At 41.0% G+C, this 27,126-nt stretch overlaps 1 protein-coding gene across 3 annotated transcripts in view; it reads right to left on the bottom strand.

The window, feature by feature from the left end:
• Positions 1 to 21,481, bottom strand: part of WDR48 (WD repeat domain 48) — a 160,922-nt gene extending 139,441 nt beyond the window's left edge. Inside the window, exons 1-3 of one of the 3 annotated variants that reach the window (XM_033931717.1) lie at positions 21,273 to 21,481; positions 16,355 to 16,495; positions 1,893 to 1,971 (exon numbers count right to left, since the gene is read on the bottom strand). In XM_033931717.1, the coding sequence (XP_033787608.1) occupies positions 1,893 to 1,971; positions 16,355 to 16,495; positions 21,273 to 21,320 (268 nt within the window). In that variant the 5' untranslated portion in view covers positions 21,321 to 21,481. Of the gene's footprint in view, positions 1 to 1,892; positions 1,972 to 16,354; positions 16,496 to 21,167 lie in introns of all 3 variants that reach the window. The other 2 variants (XM_033931718.1, XM_033931719.1) reach the window with 2 other exon arrangements.
• Positions 21,482 to 27,126: the final 5,645 nt, after the last annotated feature.

Here is a 27,126-nt window from a genome sequence, read left to right as displayed (position 1 = left end):
TGATAGTCAATTTACCTCAAGATTTGGCGGCCAAAATGCCGAAAAGGGGCAGAAGTGTCAGTGGAGCCTCCCGACGTTCGGTAGCCCCGTTGCCTACGGTCAACGACATTTTTCGACGACTTCTGAGCGAGCAGGAAATGTCGGGGAATCGCCCTGTGAGTGTCCCGGCAGAGAGTAGTGCCGCGGGGTCTCCTCAAGGGCTCGATATCACGCTGAGCCCCAACGTAAGGACGCCTACGCTTCAGCCACAAGCGCTGGGAGCCAGCTCACCGCGAGGAGAGAGCACACCCGAAGAGGAAGTGTTCTCTCCCCGAGAGGCCAGTTTGTTGGAGGGCTCGCTACAGGGAACAACCCAGAGTGATTCTCTCCTCTGGAAGGAACCAGTGACTGGGACAACGTTGGCTGAAGAAACTCAGGACCCCAGAGAGGTAAAACACTCCAATGAACAATATTTAAAGACACAAGTTACCTTTATTCCTCCTGATAAGCCCTCTGAAGTCACTTTAGATTCTCTATGGGACTTAGTATCTAAATTAGGGAATTCTCTTAATCCGCAAATAAAACATTTGGATCAAGAGGTAAAAAACCAGAAAGGAGAAATCAATTTATTAAAGCAAGATATGGTATTGTTGAAGTCCGAAATAAAAGAAGAAAACAAGGAACTTAAAACAATTAAAAGTAATCAAGATCTACTTGTTAAAGATAATTTAATTATGAAAACAAAATTGGAAGATCTTGAAAATAAGACTCGGGCTAATAATTTGCGTTTAATTAACTTTCCAAAAATTTCATCAATTTCTCCACGAGAAATGATAAAGCGCTACTTTCTGGAGATATTAACAATACCTGAGGATTCTTTACCACCTCTTACAAGAGTATATTACTTGCTTACAAAAAATCGGGATCCTCAAAAGAAAGAAGATGAAGGAACATCGCAGGAAGCACCCTTGGACATTTCCACTTTATTGGAACAATCAGATAGAGAATTGGCTATCCCAGCCACTCTCTTACTGACTGTAGCTTTGGCTCCAGATAAGGACTGGATACTTAAACTTTTCTTTAAAAATAGGTCTAAGGACTTCCTGGGTCTCCATATTCAAATATTTCCTGATGTCTCTAGGGAGACTCAGAAGAGAAGAAGGGAATTCCTAATGTTGAAGCCAGGTGTGACCCAGATTGGAGCTTTTTTCTTTCTTAGATATCCATGTAAATGTGTCATCAGATATCGTTCTTTTAAATATGTTTTTGTAGAACCAGCTCATTTGTTTGCTTTTCTTTCTCTGAAACGTCTTGAGTGTGGAATACCAACCAGTACCTAAGTGATAATTTGCTCTGCATCAGCACAGATTCAGTAATTTTCTTTGTAAAATTATCCTTCAATTTAATTACTCTTTTCGTTAATCTTGGATCCAAAATTGAGGACTAGTGTGTGATTAAGATAAGAAATGTTTTCTTTTTCCTTTATACTTTGATCCATTATTAGGATTGGAAGTTAACCTAAATGTTATATTTTCTTGATTATACTTTCTGTACAAGTTATGCTTGATAATAATGTAAAATCTTATAAATAAATAAATAAATTAAAAAACAAAACAAAACAATGTTAGACAAGTTCATGCTGAATCAGAACGTATGCAGGTAAGGCTAGATTCAGTTAGGGCACTGGTCTTTGACCCTGGGGTAGCGGACTCATGGACACAATGGACCACTGGTCTGATGCAGCAGCGGCAATTCTTATGTTCTGAAAAAAAAAATTATGGATAGATGGGCAATTGTATAAAAAGGCAAAATTTCTGCATATGAAAGACCATTTTACTTGCAGAAATGCTTTATAAAAATTACCCTCTTATTTTTAGACAAACATATCCCAAAAAGAATATAGGAAGACTTACATGTTTTGCCATTACAACAGAGTACAATATCATTTACCCAGTCTGTGTGATGTTCCATAGAAGCTATGTAAGGATCTTGCTGAAATAAAAATAAGGAAAATCTATTACATGAGGTTTCAGGTGCTCTGAAGATCAACAAATTTATTTGTTATATTTTATTTATCCTAAAAAATACTCCCAATTCTTTTTCACATATACTGGATAATACTAACAACACTGTGAACATGGAAGTTTAGTCAGTCACCACAAAAGATCATTCATAAATCAAGTATCCACATAAAGTATCTTATGTGCACTAATATTTACTGATAGTACCCTTTGGGCTCACTTCACTTAAAATTGTGGCTTAAGAAAAATTTACAGACAAAGGTTATTTGACAAAGAACAGTAGCCACATTTAATGAAAGCAAAGCATGCAGGACAAGTGTGGGGGGAGGCAAACAGGTCAACTACCCCTTGCCCCCACAGCTCCAAGGAGCGCCATGGTCTGGACAACTTTTCCCCTTCTCGGTCCATCTCCCTCCCTTCCTCTCACCTTCAAAAATTTTCCTTTTTCAGATGTCCCCGGCGTAGCAGCTGTTCTTACAAGCTGCAGGCAGAGGCCCCAAAGCTTTCCCTCTGCCATGATCAGCCCCATCTGATGCAACTTCCTGTTCTGCCTGGGCGGGCTACGGCACAAGGAAAGCTTTGGGGTCGCTGCTGGCAGCTTGTAAGAATAGCTACCGCACTGTTGCCCTTTGAAAAGAAGATTCAAAGGTGAGAGGAAGGGAGGGAGATGGACCATGAAGGGGAAGAGTTGCCAAGACCACGGGGCCTCCTGGAACTGTTTTCAGTTAGTCTAGGGGTTGTGGTGGGGAAGGATGAGAGAGGGAAAAAGATTATGTACTTACCCTGGTAAGCTCTTTTCCAGTAGATAGGCGAGGCATTCTAGACAAGTGGATAGTGTCCCCATGGCCGCATGCCATCTGCAGAAGGAATCCAGTTCGGATTTTTCTCTGTGCCTCTTCTGTACTTCACTGAGCTTCTTAGCTCCACCTACAATTAGTACCCAAGTACCAAGGGCCACCAAAGCAACGTGACGTAGACACATCCATACTAATCAAGATCATAAATAACTGTTCTGCTCAAAGGAGTAACATGAGAACATCAGCTGCAAACAGCCGGCAAAACCTCAAGGGAGCTCAGAAAGTACTCCCGCTTAAAAGAGAAGCATACATCCAGTATACTCCCCAGCCTCTAAGGGCTGACAGTTATCCAAGGTACAACTTGGAGATGCATGAAACACACTGAGATAATAATCAGGCTCAGGAAGGATAGCGCAGGAGTCTAGAATGTCTCACCAATCTACTAGAAAAGAGCTTACCAGGATATGTACATAATCTCTTTTTCCAGAGACATTCTAGGCAAGTGGGATGTAGAAAAGCAGTCCCCAAAAAGCTAGGGCAGACTGAGATAAATCGGTGGTCCAATGCGAAGAGCCCTTGTCAGAAATCTGGCAACGTCAGGACAAGACGTGAAAGACGACCCCAGGCATGAAAACAAGAGCCCAGCCACTTGGACCGAAGGGATGCTGCAGAGAGGCCTTGAACAAGAGCAACCTGGAACAAAGTCAGCACCACCGAAAGTGGATCGGAATGCGGCTCTGCTTGGTCCTCAATGCACTAATGTTAGAAGTTTCCCATGCCATAGTGTAAGCAGATAAAGCAAATAACTGTGTAGATATGAGCAGAGTGCCAAAAACTATAGCAGAAGAGCCCTTGCAGACTAAGGCTGCACGCTCAAAAGTCAAGCCAAAAGAGCAAAACGAGCAAGGTTCTCCATGCAGACCGGACCCTGTTTAAGAAGGCCAAGAGGGACGCACAACCAAAGGCTGCTACTCTAGCAAAGATGTAGCAGAGTTGTATACGACAGCCTGAGAGGCCAGTCTGGCACCACCAGAATGACATGGACCTCAATCTGCTGAAAACTCAGCTTAGCAAGGGCCAGGAAGGAATGACATACTGGAGGATTTCCTGAGGCCATGGCTGCACCAGTGTCGAAACCCTCGCTTCTGAGCTCGGACCTTTGACTGAAGAATCAAGCTGCTTGCTTGTGTTTTGCTGTGGCCATGAGGTTGAAGTAGAACTGACCCCAGCTCCACACAAGAGCTTGGCACGCTGCCAGGGCCAGCACCCATTCGCCCTGATCCACAGTCTGTCTGCTGAGGAAGTTGACCTGAATAATGCCAACTCCTGCCACGTGCACTGCAAAGAGCATGTGGAGGCAGCTTTATGCTCACAGAAAGAGAAGGTGGCCTCCTAAGACAGAGAATTGCTGCTTGTACCTTTCTGGCAATAGACATTGGAAGGGCAAGCGGTCAGAGTCTTCTCCGACACTGCAACGAAAGTAGCCCGAGTCTTCTGCCAATGCACTAGTTGAAGGCTCTGAACTCCAACCTGGTTAAGCAACCATTTCCACTGAGGGCGTCCAATACCCCTAAATGGAACACCATGTACAGTGGGCTCCCCAGCTCCGAAGGCTGGCATCTGTCAGCACTATGATCCCTGAGGTGATCCGCAGTGGTATGCCCTGCCATAGCGATTGTGGGAGAAGCTACCAATAAGGCTGGCCCAAACCTCCAGAGTCCAACATATAGATGCAGAAAACTTGAAGATTCTAATGTTATCATCCATATAAGGAGAGTCACAGCCAGGATTCATCCAAAGCAGCTTGAAACAAAAGCATAAAAATTAAGAAAAATAAAACCAAAAGCAGAACACCCTGCCCTCACAAAGAAGGCTGGTAAGCAATAGTCTTACCCTTGGTTTGGTACCGTTAATTCACCATCTAGTTGTCAGCCAATTTCAAATCTCCCGTATCTCTCTAAACTGAATAAATAAATTGTTTTTTAAAGCAACTTTCAGACTCTGCCAAAACTAAAAATATTCTTCATCCACGTCAATCCAGCTTCCACCCAGGTCACGGCTGTGAGACAATTCTAGATACTGTTAAATCTTCTTCATTCAGCTCTTGATAAGGGAAATATTATTCTATTGATGTCCTTAGATTTCACTTGTGCTTTTGATCTCATTGACCATTCTATTCTTCTGACTAGACTTCAGGATTTTAGAATCACTGGAGGTATACTTTCCTGGTTTTCTTCTTATTTAAATAATTGGTCCTTTCATGTACTCTTCTCAGGAACTCTAACTAATATTTTTTCTATTACTTGCAGTGTACCCCAGGAATCGGTCCTGGCATTACTTTTCACTATTTTTTAGTCCCCTAGTACTTTTGTTACAAGAACAATGAATTCAATTTTTTTTTTTTTAAATGCAGATGATATTCTACTTATTCAAAAGACAAGTTCTGTTAATAGAGATAATTTGGTTCTAAATTCAGCATTTTCTCTAATGTCTAACTAGCTTTTAGATAACCCCTCAAAATCTCTTTGATGTTGGATTATTGGGAAGGATCCTATCCTTATCACCTACTCTCTTAAATACTACCTTGTATTTGATCACCTTGACGGACACAATATAATGAGGACCAGCCAGCATAGCTTCAGCAAAGAAAGATCTTGCTTGATGAACTTGCTGCACTTCTTCGAGGGAGTAAACAGGCAGATAGACAAGGGTGACCCAGTCATAAGAACATAAGAAATGCCTTCACCGGATCAGACCGAGGTCCATCTAGTCCGGTGCTCCGCACATGCGGCGGCCCATTTAGGTACTCCTTTCTGGAGACCCGACTTTACCGTATCCCTCAATATGATATGCAAGAAGGTGTGCATCCAACCTGCGCTTGAACCCCAGTACAGTAGTCTCCGCCACAACCTCCTCCGGGAGTGCATTCCAAGCACATTGTATATCTGGATTTTCAGAAGGCGTTCGACAAGGTTACGCATGAACAACTACTTTGAAAAATTGTGAGTCATGGAATCGAGGGTGAAATACTCACGTGGATTAAAAACTGGTTGGCGGATAGGAAACAGAGATTGGGGGTAAATAGACAAAACTCGGACTGGAAAAGCATCAAGAGTGGAGTGCCGCAGGGTTCGGTGCTCGGACCCGTGCTCTTCAACATATTTATAAATGACCTGGAAATTGGTACGACGAGTGAGGTGATTAAATTTGCAGATGATACAAAGTTATTCAGAGTAGTGAAGATGCGGGAGGATTGCGAAGACCTGCAACCTGACATAAACACTCTCAAGAAATGGGCTGCGACAAGGCAAATGAGGTTTAACGTGGATAAGTGTAAGGTGATGCATGTCGGTAACAAAAATCTTATACACGAATACATCTTATACACGATGTCCGGTGTGGTACTCCGAGAGACCCCTCAGGAAAGAGACTTGGGAGTACTGGTTGACAAGTCGATGAATCTATCCGTGTAATGTGCGGTGGCTGCAAAAAAGGCGAACTGAATGCTAGGAATGATTAAGAAGGGGATCACGAACAGATCAGAGAGGTTATTATGCCGCTGTAGCGGGCCATGGTATGCCCTCACCTGGAGTACTGCATCCAGCACTGACTGCTGTACACGAAGAAGGACACAGTGCTACTCAAAAGGGTCCAGAAAAGAGCGACCAAAATGGTTAAGGGTCTGGAGGAGTTGCCGTACAGTGAGAGGTTAGAGAAACGGGCCTCTTCTCCCTTAAAAAGAGGAGACTGAGAGGGGGACATGATTGAAACGTTCAAGATAATGAAGGGAATAGACTTAGTAGATAAAGACAGGTTGTTCACTCTCTCTAAGGTGGAGAGAATGAGAGGGCACTCTCTTAAGTTAAAAGGGGATAGATTCCGTACAAACGTAAGGAAGTTCTGGAACGCTCTTCCGGAGGCTATTAAAGGGGAAAACACCCTCCAGGGATTCAAGACAAAGTTAGACAAATTCCTTCTGAACCAGAACGTACACAGGTAAGGCTAGTCTCAGTTAGGGCACTGGTCTTTGACCTAAGGGCCGCCGTGTGAGCGGACTGCTGGGCACGATGGACCACTGGGCTGACCCAGCAGCGGCAATTCTTATGTTCGATTCCTCAAAAGGATGTGAAGAGAATGGAATCGGTTCAGCGAATGGCCACTAAGATGGTCTCAGGACTCAAGGATCTCCCATATGAAGAACGTCTAAGCAGGCTGCAGTTATATTTTCTCAAAGAACGCAGAGAGAGGGGAGACGTTCAAATATCTTACAGGCCGTACCAAGGTGGAGGAAGATATCCTTTTCCTTACGGGTCCCACGGCAACAAGAGGGCATCTGCTCAAACTCAAGGGTTTGAGATTTCATGATGACATCAGGAAATACTTCTTCACCAAAAGGGTGGTTGATCGTTGGAATGGCCTTCCACGTCAGGTAGTTGAAGCCAGCAATGTGCTCGACTTCAAGAAACGATGGGATAAACATGTGGGCTCACTTTGGGGAATTTTAGGGGGAGTGTTCTTTTAAGGGGAGGGTTCTTTTGAGTGGGCAGACGTGTTGGGCCGACAGCCCTTTTATGCCATCATACTCTATGTTTCTATGTTTCATTTCAGGTATTTAGGTGCTATACTTGATCAACAGCTTTCATTTGAACATCATATTTCAGCTTTAGCCAAGTCTTCTTTTTACACATTTATATAGATATGATCAAATCATTCTCTCCTTGATGTAAATTCTCTAAAAACTATTGTTTACTCCCTCATTTTGTCAAAACTGGATTATTATAATAGTGTTTTCATAGGACTTCCTCAAACTCAACGCCAGACTGTAAACAATTCAGAGCACAGCTAGTCATCTTCTTTCTAAGTCACACGCTTTGACAGACTCACTCCTTTATTTATTCATCATCACTGGCTACCCATAACCTTTCGTAACAAATTTAAAACTCTAGTCTTAACCTTTAAATGGATTGATTGTAATACATCAACTTAAAATCTTCATTTATTCATTCTTACTGTCCACTCGGAGCACTGCGTTCTTTAAACGATCTATGTCTTCATATTCTACCAATGCGATCAGCCTATTATGATGTAACTAGGAATAAAAATTTTTCCCATGTCTCACCTGCTTTATGGAATCCTTTTTTAAGTTCAGTCGGTCTTGAGTCCATCGGGTTATTCCATGTCAAGTGATCAAGGGCTCCCTGCATGATCATCACGGATTTTGATAAAACTTTATGCACAAAGTCCCACATGTATCAAACGAACTTTGGTAAAGTTTTAGTTTCGCCTGTGGAATATTCCATAGCCATTTGTTTGACCCCATACTGCAATGTCATACAGTACGACAGTGACATTCTGACAACTTTGAGACACAATATCTCACGAGCTATGTTTCCAAAAAAACTGAAACTTAGCTACCCTGCACAACTTTTGGAGCTCTATTCAGTGCTACCAATAATAATTTCTGTCGAGCACTGAGTGAATGGCTGAATTACAGTAAACTTGGCCGAAAAAATTAGTGCTCCAAAAAAAGACAAAGTTTGACATTACTTAGCTCCCACAATAATTGAATAATAAATGCGAAATTTGGCGCATAATGTCTCAGTACAACGTTGTTTTCAAAAGTACAATTTCAACCTCCAAGCTCTTTCCATTAGTTTACAAATTAAGTGTAAAGTTGCTAATTTGTGTAAAAAGGCCAAAAATAGGGTATTTTCAGCCTACTTTTACAGAAAAATACCTTTCAGAAACTCTTTCAAATCAGTCTCATTAGAAAGAGCATATTTCAAACCCCCTAGAAAAGTGGGCTTCATTTTTCAACGCAGGTTAACAATGCCCGAAAAAGGGGGACAAAGTTGGGAGATGTCACCATGGCAACGGCCTACGTTTCAACTTACAATTATGTCACTTTTCACCCTGTTTTTCCCTATTTATTTTTACTCAAGCTTTGAGTACAATTATAGTGTTCTTAATTAATGATTATTCCTAACTAGAAATTGAGGTGATAATTTTGTTGCATGCAGATCACAAATTACAACTTGTTTTCTTTTTCAGATCCACATTATTATTAATTCAGTTTAAAATGGATGCCAACGAATCGACTAATAATAATCCTTTTCTGCCAGACTGTGCCATTGGGCAAAAATTGTTGTCAAAGTGTCATGATGGCACATTTTATTCTAAAAAATGTGGGCTCATTTTTTTACATAATTTGTCAACCGATGAAAAATTGCTTATCACTCGGCGCTCTGAAGTTGAACTGATGGATAAAGACCAAATCTGCCTCCACCACAAAGCAAAGTATCTCGACAAATACGAATTAAAGCAAACATCGTGTTGTAATCCATTTGAAAAGAAAAATCACATTGTTCAAAGTGGATTGTTAAAAGTCGATCTTGCCATGTCTAATGATTTTAGAAAAGTGGCAAAAATAAATATCAAGCCAGGTCAGAAACTTTGCAGTAGGTGCAAAGCCCAATACGTTTCAATGAGTGAAGCTACTGCAGCATCTTCATCTTCAGACGATTTTGATATCAGCATCTCCGATGCAGTTGATCAAAGCTTGACTGCTTTAGGAACCTCTCCATTGAAAATTCAAAGGTTAGCTAGTAGAGATAAAGCCGGCTATGTGATATGAAAAATTGAACATATGCAGAATGTGATAGCCAAGAAGATTACATCTGCTGCTGGAGTTTCAGCTGAAGAAGTTGGGCGTCTCGTCAGTCTGTAGAATGCAAGTTATGTGAAGATTACACTGACCTCATTGAAGAAATGAAAACGAAAATTGCAATATCCAACAGGTCAATGAAAGTTCAATTATTGACAATGGCCCCAAAAAGTTGGTCAATAAAGGAAACAGCAATGAAGTTTGGCGTTTCAGAACGCATGGTCAGAACAGCCCAAAAAGTAAAGAAAGAGAAAGGCATTTGCTCTATACCTGATGCAAAAATTGGCAAGTCCCTTCCAAAAGAAATTGCAAATAGAGTTCAAGATTTTTACGAAGACGATGAATTCAGCAGAATATATCATGGCAAAAAAAATTGCATTTCAGTCCGCCTCAATGGTTTAAAAGTACAAAAGCAAAAGCGGCTGCTGTTGTGTAATTTAAAAGAGCTGTACGTGGCGTACTGTAACAAATACGGAACTGAAATTGGTTTTTCCAAATTCTGTGAGCTCAGGCCAAAGTGGTGTGTAACCGTTGGTGCATCAGGTGCACACTCCGTGTGTGTCTGCATGATACATCAAAATGTAAAGTTCATGCTACAAGGCGCCAATGTCAAAGAGAACTACAAAGTTCTTATGGAAAAAACTGTGTGCGACCTAAATGTCAAAGACTGTATGCTACAACGATGTCAAAACTGCCCTGGTGAAGAAGCACTAACAGCATACCTGGAAGAAATATTCAAGGATTTAGATCCAGAAGAATCAATAGAATTTAAGCAATGGGTTCACGCTGACCGTGAAACATCAGAAACAAGCGTACTAACCATGGACAACTTTATTGAAAGACTTGCAAGCAAGATTTGGAAGTTGACAAGCCACCATTTCATTTCAAAACATCAAAGTGAATATTTGAAGATGTTGAAGACAGGCTTAAAAGAAACGGAAATGATCGTTTTGATGGATTTCACTGAAAATTACTCATTTGTTGTACAGGATGCCGCCCAAGGCTTTCACTGGGAAAATTCACAAGCTACGGTACATCCTTTTGTTGCAAATTACCTCAATGAAGTGGGCACATTGCAAGTTGTAAACTGTTGCATTATTTCTGATCATATGCAACATGATACGATATCTGTACACGTGTTTATTCAAAAGTTGATCGAATTTTTGGTAACTCAAACAAACATTACCAAAATATACTACTTCAGTGACGGCTCAGCTGCACAATATAAAAACTACAAGAACTTTGTGAATTTGTGCAATCACATAAATGATTTCAACATTGAGGCTGAATGGAATTTTTTTGGAACTAGCCACGGAAAATCACCCTGCGATGGAGTTGGTGGAACAACTAAACGACTGGCTGCCCGGGCTAGCCTCCAAAGACCATCAACGGATCAAATATTGACGCCAAAGGATCTATTTAACTTTTGTGACCAAAATATACACGGAGTTAAATACATTTATGTTCCAGAAGAAGAAATTGAAGAAAGCAAAAAGTTTCAAGAAGAAAGATGGCATGAAAGCAGCACAGTAGCCGGTACCAGAGAGCACCACCAATTTGTACCAGTCGACTCAAACTCGGTTCGTGTCAGCAAAGTTTCAAATGACACAATAAATTTTGTTGCCAAAATTTCTGATACTGCCATTCCAAATTTGAAAGTGTCCGAAATCTTCCTGGTTGCTACGTTGCCTGTACTTACGATAATCAATGGTGGATAGGCAACTTTGTTGAAGTCTCAATTGAACAAAATGATGCATTGATAAAATTTATGCATCCTCACGGTCCAGCTCATTCATTTTATTGGCCAGAAAGGCAAAACGTTTGTTGGGTTCCAGAGCAACACCTCATCTGCATGCTTTGTGCCCCTTCAGTTACATCATCCGGCCGCCAATATCAATTTCCAGAAACTGCATTGAAGAAAGTGGCTCAAAAATTTAACAGAATGTTATAAAGATTGCTGGCAGTTAAAATCAAAGTGGACTTCACTTCGGCTTGGGAACCATATAAGATACCCAATTTAGGCTTGGGAACCTAGGATAAGACACCCTAATCATTGGCTTTGGAACCAGAAAGATACCAACAAAAGGCTTTGGAACCTTGACAAAGAAACCAAATGCGAGGCTTGGGAACCTGGACGAAGTGGCCCACACGTGGCTGGCGATGGGGTTGCCAGTTCAAACTCTTGAACTGGTAGTGACAATGTCACCATGGACCAACGTAATAGAGTAGTAGTAATACTACGTCAATACAAAACTGTAACTTAAAAAATGACAGAACTATGTTGAAATAGAGGTTGTTGCCGTGGCAACGTCTCCCAACTTTATCCCCCTTTTTCACCCATTGTTAACCTGCGTTGAAAAATGAAGTCCACTTTTCTAGGGGGTTTGAAATATGCTCTTTCTAATGAGACTGATTTGAAAGAGTTTCTAAAAGGTATTTTTCTGTAAAAGCAGGCTGAAAATACCCTATTTTTGGCCTTTTTACACAAATTAGCAACTTTACACTTAATTTGTAAACTAATGGAAAGAGCTTGGAGGTTGAAATTGTACTTTTGAAAACAACGTTGTACTGAGACATTATGCGCCAAATTTCGCATTTATTACTCAATTATTGTGGGAGCTAAGTAATGTCAAACTTTGACTTTTTTTGGAGCACTAATTTTTTCGGCCAAGTTTACTGTAATTCAGCCATTCACTCAGTGCTCGACAGAAATTATTATTGGTAGCAATGAACAGAGCTCAAAAAGTTGTGCAGGGTAGCTAAGTTTCAGTTTTTTTGGAAACACAGCACAGGAGATATTGTGTCTCAAAGTTGTCAGAATGTCATTGTCGTACTGTATTTCATTGCGGTATGGGGTCAAACAAATGGCTATATCTCCACAAATATTCCACAGGCGAAACTAAAACTTTATCAAAGTTCGTTTGAGACATGGTGGACTCTGCATATGAAGTTTCATCAAAATCCGTGATGGTCATGCAGGGCACTTTCCAAGAATCTGATCACTTGACATGGAATGACCCCATCTATATGAAGTTTAGATCACTCCTGAAGACTTATCTCTTCGAAAAGTCTTTTTCAGTTGATCTGGCTGGACCAGGTGTTGTAAAGTAAGGATCTACTAGAGTTCAGTCTGATTTTATTTTTAATTCTTTTAGTGCATTGTGTTATATAATTACTTTTCCTGCCTTTTATGATTTTATATTGAAAACTGCTCTATTACCTAAGGCAGAGCATTATACCAAAACTAAACCATTCCTTGCAAAGCAGACTAACTAGACAGGTGGCGCACACCAAGGCCCCCAAGCAACTGCCACACCTCCTTCTGTCTTCCAGGGTGGGTCCTGAACTGGTTTAGCAGGTTTTAGGAAAAAGAATTAACAGATAAGAACAAATTCAAACTTCCTTATCTTGCTGTTGGACCAGTCCAGACCTGTGGGATGTACCAAAGCTCTTATCTCACAAGGAAGAAAGAAGATGGAAACTGTCTTTTGAAAGGAACCGTCCTGTCTAGTTTATTGCATTCTTTTGTCAAACATTACAAGCTCAAAGAAGTCAATGTCACTGCCCTGCAAGTATCTTCCAGAGCTACTGTTTTTGCTTTGACCCAGGGATGGTTAACAAGACTAAAAATATTATAATGCCTCTGTATCAATCCATAGTGCAGCCTCACCTAGAGTATTGTGTTCAATTCTGATCTTCTTTATCTCATGAAAGATTTATCGACACTAGAAAAGGTTCAAAGAAGAGTGACCAATGGTGCATTGAATTCATGCGATGATTGGGCGGTGAGGTGGTAGTGTTGGGTTCTGCCCTGTTATCACCTCCATTTTTCTGAGCATTATGATTCACTATCAGTTGTATACAATTGTCTATATTTGACTATTCAACATTGGCTATTCAACATTGAGTGTTCATAGTTACTTTTGCCATTGCCAAGTACTAGTGACCTGGATTGGGCATCGTGAGAATGGGCTACTGGGCTCGATGGACCATTGGTCTGACCCAGTAAGGTTATTCTTATGTTATGTTCTTAATGAACAGGCCCTAAGGTCAAAAGGAACTAACTTCCACTGAATAATGTAGGAAATGCCAAGACTTATAAGCAGAACCCTGGAAAGGGATCCTGCGGGGAACCCCATCCACAATCACAGCCCCAGTCATCACTCCCCCTCGAGGCTCCAGCCATCCCTTCCCTCTCGTGGCTCCAGCTCCTCCACCTCACTTGCGGGTCCGGCGGCTCCAGCTAGCTTCCCTCCCTCCCTGCTGCTGGCACACACCTTGGAGAGTGAACTGATCTCTACATACGTCTACTCGACAGTGCTTATGGCCTTCTCTCTGCCGGGCCTCTCTTTATGATGCAACTTCCTCTTTTCGCAAAGAAAAGAAATTGCATCATACGGAGGAGATCAGCAGAGGGAAGACATGTGCGCAGAGATCGGCTTGCTGGACCAGTTGGAGGAAGGGCTGAAGGGAAGAGAAGGAAAAAAGATGCCATACTAAGCAGATGAAGGAAGAGGGAATGAAATATTGAACACAGCAGAGAGAGGGAAAGGTACAGGGAAGTATCAGAAATAATGGGCATGGAGAGGAGACTTGAGACAGAGACACTAAGGGAGATGTCTGCATAGGAATGGTACATAGACAGAGAGGGGCAATGCCAGACATGGGACACAGATAGAAAGTGCTAGATGCGAGAGAGAATAGGAACCAGAAGGGAGATGAGTAATGTAGGATGTAGAGTAATGACAATAAACACATGGAGATGGACACAGGGGAGATGCTGTGTGGGGAAGTATAGGGGACACAGAGAAGGGAAAGATAAGTACACAAAGATGGATGGTGAGCACAGAGAATAAATGTCAAATGAGAAGGAGACCCTGACGAGTGAGTTAAATGGGCCTTATGATTCATGCCATCCATCACCATGATGGTGGTTTTCTTGGTGACACCAGAACGTCCACCTGAAAGATTTGCCCCCCCCCCCCACACACAAAATATTCAGGTTCTTCCTAAGGAGCAATTACAGTCTTGCTTATCTGCTTCAACCCCTGAGGATCAGATTGGGAGCTTCCCACTTTGCTAGTAGTAGGTGGGAAAGAGCCCTATGGAGGAGAAAAGCCTGGGGGGGGGGGGAATAGGGGCCTTAGGCCTTCCAAAATAGGGCTCCCCTAAGAGTGACTAAAGCACAGCTAGGAGAATAAAAGAACCATAAGAAACCAAATCAGTGAGACAGGGAAGCTCTTCTTGGTGGAGCAAGCGTACCATAGGAGAACTTAAATCTTAACCTGGAAAAAGGTGACATTAGTAACCGCATTAAATATCTGGTATAATAAACATAGCCTGCATCTTATACACTGTCTGCAGTTTTTTTCTTGTTATTTTCTGCTTGTTGTTCCTGTACTGAAAACTCTGTTGGATTTTTTTTTGTTGTTGTTGTTTGCCAAGATAATGTTCAACTCCATAAAAAAAAAAACTATCCAAGATATTCCAGTCTGTTAAAACTCAGTCTCACCCCTCTCCCCCCCAGGAGAACACTAGGACTGGTCAGCCCTACTTCTTGGGAGAATGTGGTTACATTGAGAACTAAGGCTCCCAGGGTCCTGAACCTATGGTCAGCTGCTGCCTGAAGAGAAACCAAAGACTGTTGCTTCAGTCATTCTGAAATCAGGGTAGAGAACCAAAGCTCAAGTTCCCCCCCCTGCAAACCCAAGTCGAGTGGAGGAGGAGGTGTGAGCCCCCCGTACCAAGTGAGATTTGTACCCTTCAAGACCATATGTCAAAACTATGGTCTGCAGTGATGAAAAGGAATGGTATTTAGATGACTTCTGCAAAATTTGGAACTAAGGTCAATGTTTGCCATCTTTTGAATACAATCAGTAGAAATCTGCCCAACATTGGCCTTACTTTACAAATGGCTAACTATTGGAACTGCTGCCAAAATTCACTTCAGCCCATCCTGATCTATTTTTGCCATCTTTGGAACACAGACAGTTGAAATCCTCCAGTAGTTGGCTAGTTGTTAAAGTAAGGTCAGCGTTAGGCATATTTCTACAATCTGTTCCCAAAACTGGCAAAAGACAGGACAGCATCAAGTATTTGCATTTTATATTGCATTTAATATCTTACAGTATGCTTTGAGTGCAGGTGCTATGTATCTCTAAGGGGAAGGGGAGATATCTTAAGATTGAAATTATAGAAAAAATATTGTTACTTAGCAATCTGGTATGATTGTTGATTTAATTATTACTGATGATGAATCCACCTATGCAAAGGTCTAAATTTTAAAATCATTCTTCAGATTATTGTCATGATGTTGTGATATTGTGGCATGATATAGGACTGTCTTTAAGTGATAAGCGCAGTAACAAATTGCCAACTGCCTTTGTTGTGATGTCAGTGTTCAGTCATGAAGGAACATAACCTGCACAGAATGGCGGGCCTTGCTGGGCAGACTGGATGGACCATGCAGACCTTTATCTGTGTAAAATGGCAAACTGGCACAAACATCAATCTTATTTGTATTAATAGAGTGAAGGATGGCAGATAAATATCTGGGAATGATGGATGGTCCAGGAAGTTGTCAAGACTTTCTCTGAGAACTTCTACCATCCTGAATAAATGAACACAGAAATTCTACTTCAAAAACCAATATCAACTAGTCAGAAACCAAGAAAATGTAGCATAAAGATACATAAATATTTTCCATCATATTGGGTGCCACAGACTGAAAATTTTCAAGCACACTTTGAACTTCAGAAGGTAATTCAGAACTACATTTCCATGTACACAATAGGAGTACAATGTCAAAAGATTTAGTTTATCCCCCCTGAAAAGAAGTCATTTTGTCACTGGACTGGTATATGAATAAACTTCAAAAAAGATTCTTAGTTTACCTTGTGCTGGTTGACACTCCATATTCTTATGATAGAATCTCTTCCTGCTGTGAAAAGTCTGTTTAATGCCGGATCCAGTTGCAATGCATTTACCCCATTTCTGTTATATTTCTCCACTTCATCTCGAATCACGTAAGAAACCTGAAACACATTTAGAAAAGAATGGTAATCAAGCTGTTCATAACAAAAAAGGCAACATCAGTCTGAATCCAAATTAATAAAGAAAATGAGAAGAAATATTCACTGTAAGATCATACTGTTAGTAAAAGTGACATATTTGTTTACAAATGCAGTTGCTATATCTGCTTTTAACTCTTTCTCAGTTCTCCTTTCAGTTTTAGTATTTAAGCAACAAAACACTGCCGCTCTCAGCTTGTGTACGTCCAACAATGATTGCTGGGTGTTTGTTCTCAGCAGTTTCATGCCTGACACGCCAACTTCCATCCGTTCAATGGAGCTAAAAATGCAATTCATCAGAGAAGACAACCTTCTGCCAGTCAGTGCAAATCCAGTGCTGGTACTCCTGTGCAAATTGCAGTTGTTGTTTTTTTTTGCGATGAACTCATGAGCACGGGTGCAGTCACCAGCTGTCTGCTCCGGAGCCCCATTCACAACAGGATTCACTGCACAGTCATTTTGGAAACACATTTGGAATCTCTCTGGTTTGTTTGGATAGCAGCATGCCAATTGGCTTGCACCAACCTGCGCAGCCAATGCTCACCTCTTGCATTGATGTATCATGCTGCCCCACAGTTACCATGCCGGGTGGTCAAAAAGGTTCCATTCGTTCACTCACTGTAACTTTAACCAAAGCAGTTCACAAACTCTGTCTTTGGCCTGGTAGCCAGCGATCTTGCTTTTTATAATGTCTGATAAATCGTGCTTTTTCCCCATGACAGCTACGGTTGCTATATTGGTAACTTGCTGACATCCCACCTTATTTACCCACAAAGTCCGCGCACAACATATGCATTCATTCATTGGTTGTGCGTCCCTGATGCCAGAGGTACATGGTGGTCATAATAATGTGACTCAACCGTATATGTGGAACACAGTTTAAAAGAAAACTTAAGACCTGTTTTATTGAGCACTGTAGCTGTTTACATAGAGGCAACCTCACTACTCCATTGGTTTCTCATTTTCTTCAGGCGTTATGACTTTATACATATTACATAGTCATTGAATTTGTCCTTGTTTCACCTCCTGGGGGCGAAAAAGCATACAAATTAACTATATGAACAATTTTGGATATTTGAACTACAAGCATTGAGAACTTGGAGTATGTGAGCTTAAGATGATAAAACCTTTTGTTAACTTAAGATGACCAAATTGTATACTAAACTTGACTCTCTGTGTATGTCAACCTAAGATCAATCTATACCAAGGGTAGGCAATTCCGGTTCTTGAGAGCCACAGGCAGATCAGGTTTTCTGGATATCCACAATAAATATGCATGAGATAGATTTGCATCTCAAGGAGGAAGTACATGCAAATCCATCTCATATATATTCATTATGGATATCCTGAAAACCTGACCTGCCTGTGGCTCTCGAGGACCGGAATTGCCTACCCCTGATCTATACTGTACACATGTAAATTTATAACTAGTTTGTTTATGGGTTTTTCCATGCCAAGTGGTCTAATGGTCTCCACCATTATGTTTCAGAGTTTGTTTAAAATTTGCACATAGAATAGTCAGAGTACTAAGAAAATCTCCTTAAGATTTTAGATTCCTAACTGCAATAGTCACTAAGCTAGATCCACTTGTCTGGCTGGATGTTGGTAGCATTGTGCACAGTGATGGATAAAGTGTCATTTTTAGCTGCTTGTAAAATTGAGAATAACTGGTCGAGTGCTAATTTCTGGTAGTCCAGCATAACTTTTTTTGTGCTAGTTACAACAGTGCTAGTATGATCATCATGGATACAAAAGCCCACCTAAAAATTTTGCTCAACATGTGCCCCAAAATTTGTTGCTGTTTATTGCAACAGATTTTGACCACTTTATCAGCCGTTATAGCTCCAGAGCAAAAGTAACTACAGACTTCAGATTTTTGTCATAGATTATCCTTGCATTGGATATTCCACTCAAATTTTCAGCAATTCTGCATGAATAGCTGCATCATAACATTCTTCAAATCTGGCATCTTTGACACAGGGGCTGAAATTCATCAATTGTCAGGGTCAATTATAAAAAATAAAGAGTCTGCCTATTAAACAACACAGACTGTCATATGTGTATTACTTATTCAGCCTTTTATTTTTTATTGTGAAGAGCAAATAAAAATCATCTTTCAGAACATCCACATCCACAGTCTGCTGTTTTTATCTTTGGATTTTTTTTACTGTCAAACATTGGGTCTTCCTTTTTGTTTTGTTGTTTATCCTATTAAGGTCAGTCAGGTCCAGGGAACATAAAATGCTAAAGAAAGGGAATGGAACTTCATATACTGCTTTTCTGTGGTTACAATCAAACCCGTTTATATATTATATACAGGTACTTATTTTGTACATGGGGCAATAAAGTGACTTGCCCAGAGTCACAAGTAGCTGCTGTGGGAACTGAACCCAGTTCCCCAGACTGCTGCATAAACCATTAGGCCAGGAGTTGGCAACTTGCGGCTTTGGCCATGTGGCTGTAGCTCTTCTCAGAATGACAGACGCATTCAACTCGTTCATGGAGCCATCATCACGGCCGCCACTGCCAATTCTTTTACAGTGGTGCCTCACACAACGAACTTAATTCGTTCCAGGAGCAAGTTTGTTATGTGAAAAGTTCGTTATGTGAAACGCGTTTTCCCATAACAATACATGTTAAAAAAAATAATTCGTTCTGCAGCATAAAATATGCTAAGATGACATTAAATAAAGATAAATTTGTCAAAATGGTGGTCTTGCTGAGGCCAAACTCTTTGACGAGGTCACACTGTTTTACCCCACATTCACTCCTTCTAATTATTTCCCGTTTCATTTCAACAGAAATCACCTTCCTGCTTTTTTTAGAAGCCATGATATATAAATATTGAGTTTATCTTAAAAGGACGACTGTATACAGTGAGAGAGGGCAGTTAAGCGCAGTGACTAACGACTGCCTGCAGTGCCTGCGCGGAAGGATGCAATACATCGGCAGCTCGGGCGACTTCGTTGTGTGAAACGAAGTTCGTTGTGTGAAACGAAGTTCGTTGTGTGAAGTTCGTTGTGTGAAACGAAGTTCGTTGTGTGAATCAAGACATGAAGTTCGTTGTGTGAAGCGTTCGTTGTGCGAGGCGTTCGTTATGCGAGGCACCACTGTACTTCCTTCGTTGAGCTCCTGCAGTCACTTTATCTCCTGCACGTTTCTTGCTTCAAGGAGATAGTGGCAGCGATTTCTACAGCATATTGTCGCTATTCTAGAAGCCTGTCCTCTGCCGTGTTCTGCCCTCTGTCAGAACTTCCTGTTTCTGCCCAGGTGGGATTTGACTTGAAGTTTTGTTTTTGTGTCAAATGCATATATACCTATATCACATTAAAAATCGTATCTCAAACACTCTTCTCTACCCATTTGTGGCTTTGTAAATCTTGGGTCAAACATTTAGGATAAAATGGCTCTTTGCTGCAAAAAGGTTGCTGCTGGCGCCTGCACTGGGCTACTCCTCCACTAAACTAAACTAAACTAAACTAAACCTTAAGTTTATATACCGCATCATCTTCACGGAAGTAGAGCTCGGCACGGTTTACAAGAACTTAAAAAATGAGAAAGGAAGGGAAAAGGTTTACATAAGTTTATAAATAGAGTGGAAAGTAAGGGAAAATAAATTACATGTTAGAGAAGAGCCAGGTTTTTAATTGTTTGCGGAAGAAATGGAGGGCGCTCAGGTTCCGCAGAGGGGTAGTAAGGTCGTTCCAGAGACCTGTGATTTTCCCAGTTTACTTGCGTGAAGAATACCATGTAGGGAGGGGAAGGATAGTTTTAATCTTTGGGCGGTCCTGGCGGAGTCAGGACGCGAGGAGTTAAAGGAAAGTGGGATTAGGGGAGGAAGGATGCCGTGAATAATCTTAAAAGCCAGGCAAGAGCATTTGAATTGGATTATGGAAATCACTGGGAGCCAGTGAAGCTTGGCCAAGAGTGGGGAGACGTGGTCAGATTTACGTTTTGCACGCCAAAGTAGCAAGGAAAAAGCATGAGGTGCAGGGTAGAAAGGCTGGAAAAGTAACATATCTAAATTTGTGGAAGGTTTGAAGGGCTGAGGTAGGCAGGTGGACGGAGGTGAAAGTGGGAGGATGCCAACTGCAGGAGCAGGGTGGTGGTGTTTGCAGCCCTTAAGAGTTTTCTCATTACCACTTTGCAATCCTCAAGGTGAAAAAGGTTGGAGACCGCTGACTTAGAGGATGCAGAATTCTGATCTGGTAAGCTCTGAGGATTTTCTGAAATATAATGTGCACCCTTCTTTCATTGACACACCAAGTTTGCAATTCAATATTGTACTATACCATGCACATTTAATTTTTTAGGAGCCACTTAAAAAAAAGTCAGCATGAATTTTATAACACCTTAGTCTTATGATTGAAATTAATTAGCTAATTCTCAAAAGTAGGATAAGCTGGCAAAGCTGCATATTCAAGACACTGGGAAGGTTCATGGACATCTGACACTTGCAAAGGAGAGCACAGCAGCCACAGCAAAGACTATCAGTGGCAACTCTGGGAAATTTCTAATGCAAAGTGCTCGTCTCGAATCCACCAACCTTTCCCTGGACACATAGGACCTAAGTCATGGCTAGAACTCCCATCAGGAGCCCAAATTTGTGGGCACCATCCCTTCTCTCGCTACCCACCAACTAGCAAAGTCTCCGCCTCCGCCACCAGCACACATGGCGGGGAAAATAGGAGGTGGCGGCCTCCCACCCCATGTGACAACTCGTCGCGTTGCCGGCATTCACCTGTACTTTCCTTCGTCCGGCTGTATTCTGCCTGTGATGGGCCGCCATCTTACATGTTGACACTCTGTCGTCATTTCCGAAGAGGCCGAACCAACCGAATGGGTCCCCGCCTCTCGCTTTCACCCGCCTTCTGACTTGCTCAACGGCCACGCGCGAGCTCGAAGAGAAGGCGGAGCCAGGGCTGGGAAGGGAAAGTCTGGCAAGGTGTGATCCAGAGGCGCGAAGCGTGTGTTAGTTCGTGCGTGTGCGTAGCACTTTTTAAGGAGGGGCTAGTTAAGAGCGCGGAAGGAGACGCAGCTTCACTGTTGTTTAGGTTAGGAAGTACGTAGGTGCAATTCTACGAATACTAGTTAGAGATTTCTTAGGCGCGTGAAGAGCCAGGGTGCCACCTGGGCTCGATTTGCCCGATAAAGTTAACTCACTTAAGCGTAACATCATTGAGGGATAGACTTTTTTTCGTGAAGAGGGTGATGGGGGCAAAAACAATGACTGAATTCAAATAAAAAATGAATGACCTTAGTTTGAGCAGAGCTTTTAAAAGTGGTAGGGAGTTAGCACAAAGTAGCGGGTACAACGCTTGCTGCCTTGTGGGGGCCATAGTATGCACCTAGTAACTCAAAAACTGCATGCAGTAGGGTAGAGAGTAGGATTCATCAGTGGAGGGGGGACCTTACGCAAACGAAGAACCCTTCCCCCAACTATAAATGTGTTGAAACTCCAGCAAACACCCCTCTCCCCCTTAGGATTTCAAAGGAAACCAACATAGGAGAAAGAACTGACTTCCGTGGGCAGTGGTAATGTCTGAAAGAAGAGTTGCAAAGACCAGAGCGGGCTCTGCAACTCTTCTTTCAGCCAGCATTACCAAGGAAAAAAAAAGTACCTTGGGGAGGCCCCTTTTCAACATTTGGACGCTAGTCACCTGCTTAGTTTGCCTATTCTTTAATCCACTCAGGGTACAAATTCTAAGTCTGTTATTAACCTTACAGAAGGTAAAGACTGTACAACTATTGCTACGCTGCTTGATTCTTGCAAGTGAAGACTAGAAAAAAAATATACTGAATTGCAAATGTTTTCAAATGCATTCGTATAGTCTCCTTTGTGCCCAGAAACTGCAAGATCTGCTAATGTGATACCACTGCTGTTGCTGATTATCAGGCTTAGGTGCATTTGGGAGGATAAAGTATAGGGAGGTCAGCTACAGTATATACTGTATATAGGTAGGGGGTGGGCACCAACTTTATTCTCTCCAAGCTTGACCCCAGCACTCTCCTTTAAGAGAAAAAAATACAGCAAAAAACCCCAAAAACAAAACAGAGCTGGTGTACCAAAGAGGAGGTAACTGTCTCTTTATTTGTTGAGGAAGCAGGAAAAGATTCATACTAAAAAAAACCTATAGATGGAACCTAACAGCAAGGTGCACTCTGGTGCTGCAGCTTGAGAATGCAATATACACATGACTTGTCTCTCTGTAATTTAGTATATTTTTGAATACAAGGGAATGAGAATAAGTAGCCACTGACCCTAAACACTGGGGCTAAGAGTGACCTTAGGAGCAGATGTGCATGTTATTTTTGATGGCTGTGGCTATGCACTCAAAACATCCTTCAAAATTCTCTCCCTAAGCACACAGAACAATTTTAAAGGGTCCATTTGTATTTGTATAGCCTCTGGACAGTCACAAAAAACTCACACAGGAAGGAGGTGATAAAATTCAAAAATATATTTATTGGGCCCCTCCATGTGCAAAATATACAGGTGTGCTCATAAGTTTAAATGCCCCTGGCCAATATATTCCCTCTAAGGACTAGCCAGATGCATGCAATGTTTTTTCTCTTGAGCGATAAGTTCTAAAAAAAAAATTTTCTTGTTAGCAATGTTCTAAAAACCAACAGTTTTCTAGATTTACAAGTATTTTTGTGAGCGACCATGTAAAGTATGTGTTACACTCCTAGATTGTAGAGCAATTGCTCACATGCACTCACTCAACTGTCCTTCACTATCTCCCCTTTGATTCCCCCCCAACCCCGTGAGCTCTGCTCAGCTAAGTCCCTCCTATCTGTGCCCTTCTCTTCAACTGCCAACTCCAGACTCCGTCCTTCTGCCTTGCTGCACCTTATGCTTGGAACAAGCTGCCTGAATCCCTACAGTGGGCTCCATTTCTGGCAGTGTTCAAAGCCCAGTTAAAAGCCCACTTCTTTGAGAGTACTTTCACACCTAACTCCTTTCACCTTGGGTTCTGCATCCCCAACCCTATATGTCGTGTCTGTCCAAGTTAGATTGTAAGCCCTTCTGAGCAGGGACTGTCTTTTTATTTCTTCATTCATTTTCATATCAAAGAAAAACAAACTTTGACAGGAAATAAAATATACATATTTAGTTTTTAATGCCAAAAAAAAGGGCAATACAATTTATATACAAATAATGATAATCAACCAAGCACTTATAATCAATCAATATCTATACAAAAGATAAAAATTCCCTCCCCCATCCATCATTACCATCAGGAATAATACCAAAACAAAAGATATACCCCCTCCCGCTCCAACCCCCCCCCCCCCCCCCCGGATGTGTGGGTGAAAAAACAGAAAATAAAGATAAAGGACAACTATAGCAAATCTACAAAAGACATCAATGGACCCCAAACTAATTTGAATATCTTATGCCCCAGCATGTCAGCATTCATTTTCTCATATTTATAAGTTAAACATAAGCTCACCCACCAAAAAGGAAAACTAAGGTGATCCCAATTCTTCCAATTGCGAGTAATCATTTGCATGGCTATCCCGGTCATAATAAGGAAAAGCCGGCATTTATAGCGGTCCATGGGGGGGCTTAATATGCAATAACGTTCCGCATATAACTACCTCATGGAGGTAGTTTTATGCGGAATGGAATTGATGCCTCCAGTATGGTATTATTCTGTCCCCATATTGACTTCCAAAAGTTAAGTATCAAAGGACAGATGATCCAGTGGCTCAACATCAAGATGACAGTGCCAGCATCTATTAGATTTAGAACTAGCTAATTTTTGTAAACGAGCAGGGGTCCAGAAACTTCTATGTAACAAAAAAAAAAGTTTGTCTCATAGATGCTGAACATTTCATCCTCCAAGTCCAAATTCGTGGCCATTGAGATGCAGAAATATTCTGCTTTATCTCAGTGCTCCAAATGTCCCTAAGACTAGTTTTTGGCTTTTTATTCAGGAATTCAGATATTATTTTATACCAACAGGTGGCCTGATGTCCTAGCAAATCTGGAAGCACAGGACCTGTATGCTATAATGATTTTTTAAATTTCGCCAATCAGGGAACCTTTTCTGAATGGCTTGCTTCAACTGCACAGAATCAGAGTGGAATTGTCCCAATCAGAATGCTTCAACTGCAACCACTTATAAATTTGAGACTTTGAAATACCAAAACATTGTTGCAGTCGTGAAAAATGAAGCATTTTCCCATTTGATATAACATCTTCTAGTGTACGTATGCCTGCCTGCATCCAGTGCTTCCAGGCAATCTTAGACTCACCAATTTGAATCTTGGAGTTTAACCATAAGGATTGACACATTGATTTCTCTACTAGAATTTCTGTTAAATTGTTAATGAATTTCAAGGTTTTCCAAGTGTCAAATATAATACTATTATCCTTAACATAACTAGATAACTTGATACTCAACACATGAGACAGCCGTAATGGGGACATAATTTGCCACTCTAAGTACAGCCAATCAGGAAGATGTTCCAAGAACTCAGGAAGGACCCAATACAAACCCTGACGCAATATATAGGCCTGATGATACCTATAAAACTTTGGGAAGTTTACCCTACCCGCCATAATTAGTTTTTGCAACGATACTAAAGCAATTCTATCAGTTTTACCTAGCCAAACAAATTTAGTAAGAATGCTATTCAACTTCTTGTAAAAGGACCCCTGAAAATAAACTGGTATTGAAAGGTCACTTGAACACACAAAGTACAAGAGGTTTATTTACAGCATTCCGGACTCTTATGCAGTGAGCAGCCTGCCAGAAACAGGAAATGCACGGACTTTTATGCCCTTTTCACAAACTAATATATGCAAAATCTACAACTTCTCATTCGTTACTTCTATAACTTTTCTACAATTATTATTGGTCCTAAGCCAGCACTTGTGATAGGTTCAGGGGTACAACTTATAGTCCTATAGGAAGCTAGTTCATTTACCTGCTTATCTAAGCCTTGCAGTTCTAACTGTTACATGTTCAGGAGGGCAGGGTACATCATGGCTCAAACTCTTATCTATTTAGCTTACAATGTGGTAAGGCAGGGACATACATTTCAAGCAGATGATGTCAGCAGATTGTACACTTTCCAGCTATGTAGGCCAGAGCAGTATTTCAAACAACAGTTAACCATTTCATGACCCTACAGTATCATACCCATTTGGTAACAAACCACAGGCAAAATCATCATCTTAACCATTTGGACTCTCCCCCACCAAGATAGATGTAGTGGGTTCCATTGCTCACACATTTCTGAGACCTTTAGCAATAAGGATTTTAAATTTACTTTCATCGTCTCTTCTAATGTTTTTTGAAAGCAAATATCTAAATATTTTATACCCACTTCTTTCCAAAGAAAAGGGAATGTGTCAAATAATCCTTTTGGACAGTGTACGTTTAGCAGAAGAACCTCTGATTTACTCCAATTTATTTTATATCTTAAAAATTTTCCAAATTGGTCAATAAGATCCAGTAAATGCGGAATGGTAGATTCAGGATTCCTCAAATGAAGCAAAATATTATCTGCATAAGCAGAGACCTTATATTCCCGACCAGCATAAGGAATATCCTGTATCTCCTCTGCCTGTTGAATAGCCAATAGCAAGGGTTCCAGAACAATATCAAATAGCAAAGGAGATAATGGACACCCTTGTCTAACTCCCCTCTCCAGACGAAAACATTCAGAAAAAGTATTATTTATATATAATCTGACAGAAGGGGAACTATACAAGGTTTGAATCATTTGTATAAATCTGGAACCAATACCAAAGCAATCAATTGCTTGATACATAAAGGTGCATTCCACATGATCAAAGGCCTCTGCATCCAAGGACACAGAGAAGGCCAGATCATCCATGACTTTCATCAAATTTAACATATGAAAAGCCAGTCTGGTGTTATTAGAAGAATGTCTTTGAGCAATGAACCCTGTTTGGTGCATATCGATGATAAAAGGGAGAGCCTTGGCCAAGCATAAAGCCAGTAATTTAGCCAGAAGTTTTCCATCAACATTAATCAAGGAAATGGGCCTGTAATTTGAAACCAACATGGGATCTTTATTTGGCTTTAGTAAAACTTTAGTTAAAGATTCTGCCATAGTACCTTTAGATAGTTGTGCCTGATATAAATTTAACAGATGAGGTAATAGGGTAATTTGGAATGTTTTATAGAACTCTACAGTGAAACCATCACCACCTGGAACGGATCCAGCTCTAAGGGACTTCAGCACTGTTTGAAGTTCTTTCAGTGATATAGGCACCTCAAGATTTCCTTTTATATGCATATGCATATACATATACATATACATTCTTGATAAAGGTTAATATAAAGAAAAATAGGTGGAAACATTCACACCTAAAATTACTATGAACATAGTTCACAAATTGAGGGGAGAAAAACCATACCAAATCAAGGGATGTTGAAATTAAAATTACAACAGATCATAGTCAAGAAAACGCATGACCTAAAGAAATACAGAGTACTTTTGCATTTATTTTTGATAGGGGTCACGAAGGAGTCTGGAGCTCTTATGGTAGCTTTGCCTTCCCCCCAAAAAATTGCAGTTGGTCAGGGTCATAGAATATATATTTATTTGCC

This window comes from Geotrypetes seraphini, chromosome 2, assembly GCF_902459505.1.
Source record: "Geotrypetes seraphini chromosome 2, aGeoSer1.1, whole genome shotgun sequence".
Lineage (NCBI taxonomy): Eukaryota > Metazoa > Chordata > Amphibia > Gymnophiona > Dermophiidae > Geotrypetes > Geotrypetes seraphini.
This window is presented reverse-complemented; position numbering and strand designations above follow the sequence as displayed.